General features: G+C 36.3%; 1 protein-coding gene across 1 annotated transcript; it reads left to right on the plus strand.

Annotated features, from left to right (window-relative positions):
• Nucleotides 1-41: 41 nt before the first annotated feature.
• LOC119635286 (WD repeat-containing protein 81) lies at nt 42-7,220 on the plus strand. The gene is made up of 4 exons (XM_038030028.1): nt 42-5,043; nt 5,105-5,920; nt 6,157-6,749; nt 6,818-7,220. The coding sequence occupies exons 1-4, from the start codon at nt 559-561 to the stop codon at nt 7,050-7,052; spliced, it is 6,129 nt and encodes a 2,042-aa protein (XP_037885956.1). The 5' UTR covers nt 42-558; the 3' UTR covers nt 7,053-7,220.
• The last annotated feature ends 4,791 nt before the right edge of the window (nt 7,221-12,011 follow it).

Consider the following 12,011-nt stretch of genomic DNA (forward strand, 5'->3'; position numbering starts at 1 on the left):
AAGTCTTTGTTGCGTATGATTTGTATCTGAAGCGGAACGTTTAAATAAATTAAACTGAGTGGAAGTCAAAACATTTTTCGAAAAACTAGTTGAAAAATAGAAAATACAATCATGCTATGTAACCCAAATAATTACACTATAATCTATCAAATCTTAAAACTTCATCATCTTCGCCATATGCACTGAACCATGCATTCAGCCGAGAGTAGCGTGCTATCTTCAAGAAGAAAGAGAGCAGTATTTAATAATAATGCACCTTTTGCAAGTGAAAATTAAATAACTCTTTTTTATGTCGTGCAAAACATTAAATACATTAATTAAAACCGCAATTTTTTAAAGAAATTGTGTGAAGAACTAACAAAATGAAGTAAGTCAGCGGTTTTTAAATACAAACCACGGCGTACAACATCAGCAACGCAGTATCGCAACACCCCCAGAACGCCAAGTGATAAAAATATCCCAAATGATTTAAAATCGTTCGGTTAACATGAAATTAAAATTAATTTAACAAAAATTCTTAATTTGATCACAATAAAAGATTTCGAAAAGGGTGATAATATGGAAAACATTTGTTCTGAGATTGGTATTAATTTGCAACATGTAGCTGACACTTCAGTCGAGCAACGTTATCAGCTGATCTGCGATAAACAGTGGTTGCAGACCTTGGAAAGGAAAAGAAAAATTTCGACATTTCCGGTTTATCCGCGATTGGATAGAAGAGCACATCCGGAGGGCATGCTTGAGCATCCGTGGACTAAAATTTTAGTTCAAATCTACAAAAAGCAAACTCAAACCAAAGTTTTTCCTTTGCCACGTAGTAATGGAGAGTTTGTGGGCTTAGAGGATGATTTTGGCAGCACTCTGCCACTAACTTACTCCCAAGCGGTGTTTGATATAACGCAAACGAATTTTCGAAATGCATGGGAATATAATTACAAAAACTTCGCAGGAACTCATTTACCAAGCGGAAACCGCAATCAAAAATCAAATAAAAGTCCTACTACAGAATTACTTGGTTACGACAAAGTTCTAAGAGAACTTATACAAATCGTATTCAGATGTCCGATAATACATAGCCAGCTTGATCGTGAAAAGGACGACTTTACATTACCGCCATCAGCAGAGGAACATAGACCCAACACCCATTCCAATATAATGCCTGCCTTGATAGCAATTGAAACTTCGTCTCATTTTGCAATTTTCTTTTATCCTCCCTGTGTAGCGACTAGTTTATATGATTGCATTACTTATAGCCCAGCGATTTTAAGCAAAAATTATAATCAATCATTGTTTATCATATATCAGATTTTTCAATTGACCAGAGCTATGCATCGACGAGGCTTGCTGTTAGGTGATTTGTCTCTGCAAGATATTCTTGTTGCCGATAATCTATGGGTTATAGTTATTCCTCCACTTGAATCCAATATTTTAATATACTCACCGCCTGAGGATGCCACTCATTGTACCAGTGACGCATTCAATGATTTGGAAATGGATCAGAAATGTATGATTGATTTGGACGAAGAACATGAGGAATATTTAGACCTGAAAGTGGATTTGAAATTTGCTTACGACTTGGGTCAATTCTCGCTGAGAGATTACTGCGAAATGTGGTGCAATGGTCAAATGTCGAATTATGATTATCTTACGATTTTAAATAATGCTGCCGGAAGATCTATGAAGAATCCATCCTATCATCATATAATGCCATGGGTAACCGATTTTACCACACGTAATGGTAATTGGCGCGATCTTAGTAAATCAAAATATCGCTTGAATAAAGGTGATATCCATTTAGATCTGATGTTCTCCCATGCTCATTGCAGTCAGTTTAGTGTACAAGAGAAAGATCAACTTCACACTACGCCGCAGCAAGTACCTCATCATGTCTCCGATTTTCTTTCCGAAATCACTTATTTCGTTTATATGGCTCGCCGCACTCCTCAGCATATCCTGCGTGAACATGTACGACCCATTTGGGTACCGGCTGAATACCCCGTTTCTATACAACGTCTTCAAGAATGGACGCCGGACGAGTGCATACCAGAGTTTTATTCAGATCCAATGATTTTCAAAAGTATACATGAAGACTTAGCTGATCTTGAGCTACCCAGCTGGGCTTCTTGTCCAGAGGATTTCATTTGCAAGCATCGAGAAGCTTTAGAATCTCAATACGTTAATGAACGTTTGCAGCATTGGATTGATTTAAATTTTGGTTATAAACTCTCCGGTAAGGCTGCCATTAAATCAAAAAATGTTTGCCTCAGTATGGTAGATCAGCATAAAAACATTTGCCGTCAAGGAATAGTTCAACTTTTTTCTCAACCGCATCCCGCGAAACAAGTGCCGAATCCTTGGTTTTCTCGACAGGCACCGAGAATACAAAATATCTTACCGCAATCCCTACGTACAACCGAAAGAACTCCGTCAAAAATATGCGGAAAACATTTACCTGACGACAGCAAGCGCTTAGCAAGAAGTTCAGAAAATTTGCATCAGTCCTCGGATTCCTTAGATAAAGTTGAAACGCACTGCACACGTTCCGTTGGTGGTAATTCTCCGCGCCTATCTCTCAAAACCCATCCACCAAGTGCTCAGGAAGAGGCTAACAAAACTTCAAACTTTTATATGTGCACCAATTTTATAGAATTACCTAAAAGTTATAATCCGGTTGCGTTATTGCAATCGATAGAGAGCACGCAAACATTTATTAATAAAACGTTTCCTTTACAGAAACGAACGGAAAATGCTAGAGAGAAATTATTCGGTAGCGATTTATTATTTGAAGATTGTTCAGATGATCACAGTTTTACGAATCAATTATTCAATGATTTTTCCCCAGCCGAGTTAATTGGAAACAAAACAAAACTGAAAGCGAATCTAGCTAGCAGATCTTTGAGGAATTCGTTTTATTCACAACTGCAAGAGAATCACATTAAGGATCTTAGGATTTTGGGATGTTTGATAATCGAACTGTTTGCCATGGCACGACTACGCCCATTATTGAGTCCAAATTTTCCAGCTAAATTTGAGGAACGCTTGAAAGCTTGCCAAACCATTAAAAGTCTCCACCAACAAGACATTCCCAAATGCTTGCGTTACATCACCTCTTTACTGCTGAATTTTAATGATAAAGAATTGGTTACAAAGGAAGGCTTACCTCTTCCAACAGCCGACCAAATTTTACAGCCTATTTACTATAATATCTTGATACCATTTCCAACTAATTACTATGCTTGCTACGCACTTTTGCAGTCTCTGCGCTCTTTTGATATCGCTTCAACTTTACTCGAACTGTATACTCACTTTCATTGCAATGGTTTGCAGTGCTCCCAATATAAAGATATCGACTGTACTAGAGTTCTTTTTGAACGGAAAATTGCCGAATGCAAAGTTATGTCATGCTGCGCTCATATTGGCAGTTTACTTGAACCCACGGCTTACGAACAATTTGTTCCTGTGGACATATTATTACCTCACATTATAGAACTCCTATGCAATGAGCATACTTCTATATTAACAGCTTGGAATCTTTTCGATTCCGTAGCGCAAGCTTTGGGAACGAAAGTAACGCAGAAGCAACTGTTACAGCCGGTTATGAAATTATATGATGTGGAAAGTTTCGAGCGTGGCATGACTTCTGTACGCAATCGTGCCTCAAACGAAACTTTGACGGATGCAAATGCTCAGCTGAGATTTTCTACTAGCAGTTCCTTTAAGTCGCGTAAATCCGTGAAATTGTATCATCACAGTTTCCTGCTAAGACTCATTGTACGCTTTGGTTTAAAGTGTTTTCTACAAAATTTCATTGCTCCTCTCATAGAGGCTGTCGGTGGTTATAAAGAACCAGAAGATGGCAATGGGCTGCATTATCATAGTATATTAAATGGACGCAGAACAAGCAGAAATTTAAGTCTTTCAATAGTCAATATTGACAGGCAGGAAGGATGTTCGGACACGTTAAAATCTGCGGAAAAAGCCGAACAACAGTTTGATGACAATACGTTATCAGAGGAGGGTGAAGATTCTAAACACGACATCGAAGATGTATTCAGTTTCGATGACGATGTCAATTCAGATGCCCATATTTCTGCCTCGGATCATATTTCCAATAAATCATTAGATTCTTTAGATATGAGACCTACCACTGCCGAAGAAGCCAAAGAGGAGGATGAAAGCACGCCTGAGAAACTAGCTATCTCTGAAATTATTTATGGCTCAAAAATTTCTAATAATTCGCTTGAAGAGACCGATAAAATATCATTAAGCGGACAAAATGTTGGCGAGACGACTGCAATAGCCACACAATTAGGACCACGATCACCCACCGTGGCTATACCGGCCAATATCTTTAGAAGATCTTACCAACTTAATACCATAGATTGCGATATAGGTTCGCGAAAAAGTATTGATTCCTTCGAGATTATGCAACAGGCAGTGGACGAGGAAGAAGAATTTAGTGAGGCGCAAAGACGCAATCGAAACTCCTTGGGCGAGGGAGGAAACAAAGCGGACACAAATCTCGAAGGCGAAGGAGATGTAACAGATGGCTGCGACTCTTTGCAAGCTTCAGTTATATCCAAAATGTCCGAAGTGAAAGCTTTACAAAATAATCGGATCGCTGAAATGAGTGCCGAAAGTCTCGTATGGTTGTCGCACCGTTTAGGCCCGGTTTTGACCTGCCGTTTTATTACCAAAAATCTCTTAAAAATGCTAACCCTTTGCTATGTGGGTCAGGAAAATCTGTTACCTGAAAGCGGTGCTTCTGCCGAGTTTAATAACTTGAATTACTTTACCGTTTCCGATGCTCGTGTTGTGGGCGATCATAGTGCTATTCGGGTCTTAGAATGTCTTATGTCGATTACGGCTCTGTACGGTGAACAAGTCATTCTATTGCAATATTTTCCACACATAAGCGAATTAATAGCTACGGGTACAAAACGTATAACTACAAGTTTGGAGGGTGCTATCATAAGTACCCTTCAATTATTAAAGTATTTAATCCCTTGCTTAACGGACACTACCATCATGGAGCATTTAAAGGTTGTAAAGGTTGAGTATAACTTATCACTGGAAGTACTAAGCTTTTCTTTGGTTTTTTTAGGATGTTTTCTTGAATGCAATAATATTACCGGTGCTGAATTTTTTGAATTCTACAAATGTCCTCATGCCAAGCGGTTATTTGGGACGTTCAGTGTTGGCTCGCAAACTAATTGATGCCGTTTACGTTCTATGTGTGCGCATCGGCTCCGATATGACTCGGGAGCACTTATGTGTCAGCGTATTACAACCGTTTTTCCAAATTTTCGATAAAGCGTACGGACGAGATGGCTCAGCTGAAGATCTGCAACATCATAGACGTGAAATAGAAGAGTTACGAGATGTCTTTTGCACTGCTTTAGCTCATAGCGCTTATCTGGCATTTTTACGATTTCTGGGAGATGAAACAATGAGGCGAAGCTTATTAAATTTTGAATTTATTGTAACCCTGTGTCATGAATTTGAACAACCACATTACAAATCTTGCGATATAAACTTTTCAGCGAGTGGTGATGCGGTTGACTCACCAATCGACAGAAGGTCCGAGTTAGCACAGGAGATGTCAGTTGCTAATAGTTTTGGCACTCAAGTAATTGGCAATCGTTTAGAGGTAGCTAACGCGAAAGTCAAGGAGACACCTCAACATATAGACTCATTGGAAGCATTGGATATGGTTACTTACAAGTTAGAACACTTGCCGACAACACGTTATTTAAAAGGCAATTGGTTGGCCTATTGGCGACATGAGATTACTAGATCCGACAAGGACACTAATCTGAATCTGAAGCAAATCAAATTGCAATCATTTGTGGGTCATACGAACTCAGTACGAGCCCTATTGGTTTTAGATAATGAAAACAGTTTCATATCGGCTTCGAAGGTATGTAACATCTGTATTAAAATTTATAACAACTATGTTTACTATGTTCCACGTTTTTTTTGTAAATGGAAAACTTCATATGAGAGAAAGAGATATACCGAAAAGATTAATTGAAACCTTCGTTGTGACAACTACCAAAGACCGCAGTATACGAATCACTTAGTAGGCAGTGATTCGTATACTTTAGTATGTTAAAAACTTTTAAAATGATCAATCTTATAGTTCAGCATTTACAGGATAAAACAGTTAAGCTGTGGTCTTTGCGGAGTGAAGGCGATGGCAGCAAAACTACTTCGTGCCAATTTACTTACACAGCACATAGAAAATCGATACATTCTTTGACGTTTCTGGAGTCTGCACGTTTTGTGGTTTCGTGTGATTCAGGTGTACATATGTGGGATCCTTTTATCGGAAGACCATTGGGAATTTTAGACAATCCGAAACATAATGCTATAACAGTCGTCAAATGCTTGCCATCTCCTTCGCCCCTGGTGGTGGCAGGTACAGCGGAGGCTTCTGTGAAAATTATCGATTCGCGTTGCATGCAATATGTCAACGAATGGCGGCTTAGTCCATATACACAATTCAATGCAACGGTGCGATGTCTGACCGTAGCTCCTTCGAGTAATTGGTTGGCTGTGGGCTTATCCACAGGCAGTATTGTTATGTTAGATACTCGCACTGGAATTCTAATGAATAGTTGGCGTCCTATGGAATGTGATTTATTGCAATTATCGGCGCCTAATGACCAGCAATTAATAAGTTCTGCTCTGGATCATAGTTTAGCGGTATGGCATGCTAATGATGGGATCTTGCACTATCAGTTAGCGTATGTATAAAAATAAATCTTAAAAAAATTTTACTTAATCTTAAACAAATGTTATTCCATGAATTTAGTCCACCTCCAGAACCAGCCCATTACCTACAAACGATCGGCTCCGAATTGGTTTATGCGACTACCGGCAATCGCATAGGCATTTATTCTGACCTTAGCAATTCGCATGCTATCCATACGGTTACTAAGTTGCGTTCGGAAAACTTTAGAGGTGTGCTAACATCCTTGGCTGCATTGCCTTTAAATAGAGCCTTTCTGGCCGGCAATGAAAGCGGAAACATATCTTTATTGTGTTAGTTGTTCTTTTTTTTTTTTTTTTTTTTTTCTTATCTTGTTTTACTGTAGAAGAGAAATATTGCGTGGATGAGAACATACGTAAACGCGCATTCCTACCACCTTACCTATCTTATATATTTTAAATATTTTTTACATTTTCCATAACCAAACACCTCTTGCCGTTAATTATAAGCAAATTTTTTTTTTTTTGGTTTTTCTAGAAAAAGACATTAATTTTAATAAAGAAGAAAAGATATTTAAAAAATATTATATACCATTTAAATAATATATTTTAAAAATCTACGGAAATCTGAAAAGATATTCAAATCGATAAAATCCATCTACTTAATAATGTATTTGTAAACCCAAAGAGATTTCCCGGATATAAAATTTCAAGTATACAAAATGCAGAATAAAAAAATGACATTAAAAAAAAATGTTTTATTACACCCACCATACGTATTGACGGATGGGGGTTGACTCATTTTGCTTCTTTTTTTTTTTTCATAATGTATGTTACACCCAAAAGGAAGCTTAAGTAAACCTGATTAAGCAATGTCTGTCCGTTTATTTGTTTGAGTTTGTTTTTGGCACTCTTCTGATCGCAACAATAAATAAAGATATGGAGATAAATAATGATATGTTAGAAACATTAGAAGTTTTTGCATGCACGACGCTATTGAAAATGGGCCAAATTGTTCGGAGCAGAAGCCCGCAGTGAAGCATTAACTAAAAGCAACTGAAAAGTTTTATACCTTGGACCTTTTTATTATCATATTTTAGAGACAGATTTGAAAGAAGTGATGAAGAGAATGAAGTTGCCGCTTGATAGTGCACACACCAGTTCAACACTCTCTTATGTTAGAGTTGCACTGTTTATTATACCCAGGAAATCTGCAGCCAAATAAACCTATGGTTCCAGAGAAATCTTTGCTCTGCTTTGAGACCATTTTATTTTATTTATTTATTATTGTTTTTGAGAGGGCTGGATTAAGCCTGTTTGTGATAAAACCAACAGATTCCCTAGAATGATAAGTTTTTACTGTTCGTTGGTTCTTCGAGATCGATGAATGATGGCGTCAATATATAGAAATGTGTGTGGAAGGTTCAGTGAAATCGTTCTTCTTTTATTAAAATTAAGAGGTCTTCTTGTATTGAAATTATTTCGAGAAGCTATTTCGTAAGCTATGGCCGTTTAAGGAGTATATATAAGACAATTGGAATAATAACCAAAATACTGAGCACAATTTATTGGTAAAAGTTTACTTAACTCAATATTTAATTAAAAGAAAAAGCCATTTCTTATAATGCTTTTAATGGTCATTTAAACACGTAAAAACCTTCTAGTTTGTCACGGCCCACCATTAAATACCCCATATCACCCTACAGTTATTCATATACAGACTTTCCAAAATAAAACGCTATACGTCCGTACAAATTTGATATACCCTGCAATGATCTAGAAATGGTCTAAGGTCGAAACATGCCCGAGATAAAAATTGTAGTTCCCTGTTCTCAATTTATGATAACGGCAGGTATTAAAAGCAGGTAAAAAGCAAACATAACTTCTGTCTTGTGCTATTCCTTAGTTCTTAACGAAAAATTATTGAAATTTTTTCTCAAGCTTCGCGACCATACGCCGCTATTAAATTATGGTCCAGATAAAAAAGCTATTAAGAATAGAATTCCATGTAAGGCCTTGAATTAGACTAACTCCGCTAAACTAAAAGAATACGAGGTAGAATAATGTTTGCTACTCAATGAAGTTGCGGTTTACCGCTCGCTAACAAGACTGGCCAGGATTGTTTATCTTTTAAGATTCTGCTGTATAAATTGCTCCCTTTCCTGTTAAATGTCTCTTCTTGAGTGCTTTTCTTTTTCTTATTTTTTTTTATTTTTTTTTTTTTTGTTTTTTGCTTCCTCTTCAATAAAACTTGATTTTTTTCAATGTTGCGGCTGCTGCTGTTGATCTGCCGATTCCATCGACTTGTGCGAATGTATGTATAAAAAACAAACAAATACAAAAACATAATCTTATAAAAATATAAACAAATCTTCTTGCCTGGAATCGAGTTAAGTGCAAATGCAATGACGCATGTATACACACATGATACATATGGGCACACATGTACACAAATGAATGCATACTTATATGCACTTATATTCGAGCATTTAAATTTTATGATTGTGTTTAGTGAAGATAGAAGGGAAGGAAGCTGTTGTCGTTGTGTAATTTTGTCTGCTTTTATTTTTTCCTTTTTTTTCTTTCTTTTAGTTTAGGATTCTCTTCCAGTGTTTATATAGACGCCTTTGAATGCATCTCGTTTTCTTTGTTTATACGTATACACATGTTGCCACATATATATATATATATATATATATGTATATATTTGCAATCATCGTCATCATGATTACCAGACACTTAAAGTTGTTCACGAAAAGTTCACTTTTTTCCACTCTGTATATAATTGCTGAGCTCTTGTTACAAAGAGGATTTGCTGAGGACAATAGTGCGTCTAATTCTGATAAAATAGTACGAATAGCGATTGATTTTTTCTTTCTTTCTTCGCTTTAGCCCAATTGGATTGCGATAGCTCTTCTCAATGTCTTTACGCTTTATTGTATGTGTGAGGTTGAACTGAAAAGGAAAACATTAATGAGAAGTGCTTACACAAGAAGATGTTGACCTTGAATTTAAGGAAATGTGCGTTTCTGTTGCATGTATGTGTGCATTATAAGAAACAACATCCTTCTTCACCGTTTTAACAGCATCACTTTCAATAACAGATCGCCGGAGTTAAATGTTTTCTTACAAAACGTTTTACTTTTTTTCTCATATACATACATACTGTAAGACGTTTATGTCGCTTTTCAAAGAGTTCTCCATCGCTAAACAAAATGTTAATAGTACACATTAATGTAAAGTTTGCCTTCATCTCGTCTCGAATCCTGGATGACCCATGATAACTTTTTAATTATTTTTCCAAAATTTTTCCAAACGCATTACAATGCGGTTTCCGAGCTCCCTAAAGCACGTATACGCAATCCTTATTACTGTGATTAGAACAATAGCTCTAGTCTAGATTATCAGTTTGTCGAAAACTCACTCACACTTTAAGAGATCTGACAGTAATTACTTTGAAGATGATATTTTCTGTCAGCTTCCAATGCGACACTTTTTAAATTTTAAGAGCACTATACCGCATCTTAAGAGGTCTTGGCTTAATAATGTAATGAAATTGAAAATATAATGCGTACTATTACTACATCGACCCAAGCTATTCTCCTTTTCTTATTGAAATTACAAAATTTGACTTTATCCTGATTCTACATTACATCTTGTGAAAGTCGTGACGAGTTAATTGTTGTTTCTTTTTTGTTTAGAATACCTTTTTTCAAAAAAATTTTCATTTTTTTTAATAATCCTTAAAACAAAAAAAGTTCTGGCAGTAGCTCGCGAAGATTCGTTTGATGAAGTCAACTAGTGAAGACCTGTGAAAAACTATTGCAAAACGAATATGCCAAGGGAGTAATTCAATCTTATAATTGACGAGGAGTAATTTTGAGGATATTATATAGTTCACCGAAGTATCTTGTAGCATAGAGAATAAATGCAACATACTATTCTCTTCAAGATACTCAAATGAGGACGAAGATGAGGCTGAGACAAGCTATCGCTTACGAGCTATCCACTATACTACGCATCGGTGTATCGAATTTATTTAATCGCGTTTTCTTCCCAACCGATTTCTGGTAGTTAAGCATAAAAATTCTTAGTGTTTTTCTTACGTAAACATAGTTTTTTTATAATTTAGACAAACTTCTGCAGCAAAAAGTATCGCCTTAGCCAAAAAGTCACTAGGTAAATATAGAGAATTCTTTTTAAGGATTTCTAAACGATTTTCAAAACTCAATTGCTTTCGTTAAAATCAAGAAATATTATATATATACATATATATGTATATATATATATATATATATATTTTGTAAATTTCTGTGTATTGTCGCCTTTCCTACGTATGGCTTAATAGCCACTCGTAAAGCGACCAATAAGGGAAATGCTACTAACATTTTTGTGTTAACGTGTATCAATTTCATTCATTCCATCACTGCCTTAGTTGCCGCAAAAATGTTCTCTGCATGTTTTTGTAAAAATCGATGTCAATTGAAAATATTTAACTCCTTTTATGGTAACAGCTCTTTTGATAATGTACCCGCAAGAATGCGGTAAATTGTACGACTCTCGGGCGTTTTTAACAAAGCAAAGCTTTTCAGTTGTTATTTACTTTGGCAAGAAATATTCGCTTTAAATTGCTTGATGTGTCCGTATGTTTGCTTTGTAAAATTCACCTTTGCTGCCGTTGTCTTGAATGTACGACGAATGCTTTAATCGATTGTATGCTTGATATATTCTGCCAACGTTGACGAAGCGCCTTTTAGCAAAAGCAAATTTCAAATTGCAATTATTTTCTACGCGGAAGTTGCTTATACCATTCAGTTTTCGGTTTTTTTTTTTTTTTTCAGGCCAAGCAATGTAAAGTGCGACCAAATTTTTTAAGCTCTAAGAAAAAAAAAAAAAACGAAAAATCGTAATTTTCATAGTTTATAACATTGGCTGGGTGTGACCCATTTTTATAGAATAAAAGTGGGAATCTTTGTCCATTATAGGTTGTATGAGCAATGAGCAAAAATCACGGCCAGCAAAGATATTTTGAATTCATGCTGCCTTATTGGCGTGTCCTATTTAGATAATTAGCTGGGCGCACGGACAAGTGGACAGACTATCAGACAAACATGCTTAGATGTATTCGAAATTTACTGCTGCAAAATACTGCTAGTATAGGAACATACTCTAAGGGAGTTTTGAAGCTTGCTTACGGGCTGCGATGATGTTGAGAAAAAGATTGAAAGTTGATGCACTATAACATTGATCAGGTGTGGCCAATACTTCCCATTTTTTACAGGTACTATTCCATCGCC

The sequence above is a fragment of the Glossina fuscipes genome, unplaced genomic scaffold (genome assembly GCF_014805625.2).
Source record: "Glossina fuscipes isolate IAEA_lab_2018 unplaced genomic scaffold, Yale_Gfus_2 26, whole genome shotgun sequence".
Lineage (NCBI taxonomy): Eukaryota > Metazoa > Arthropoda > Insecta > Diptera > Glossinidae > Glossina > Glossina fuscipes.

Coding starts and splice junctions, on each gene's coding strand:
- LOC119635286 (XM_038030028.1), top strand. CDS start 559: ATGGAAAACATTTGTTCTGAGATTGGTATTAATTTGCAACATGTAGCT. Junction 5,044..5,104: donor CCATCATGGAGCATTTAAAG/GTTGTAAAGGTT, acceptor TGGTTTTTTTAG/GATGTTTTCTTGAATGCAAT. Junction 6,750..6,817: donor ATCTTGCACTATCAGTTAGC/GTATGTATAAAA, acceptor CCATGAATTTAG/TCCACCTCCAGAACCAGCCC.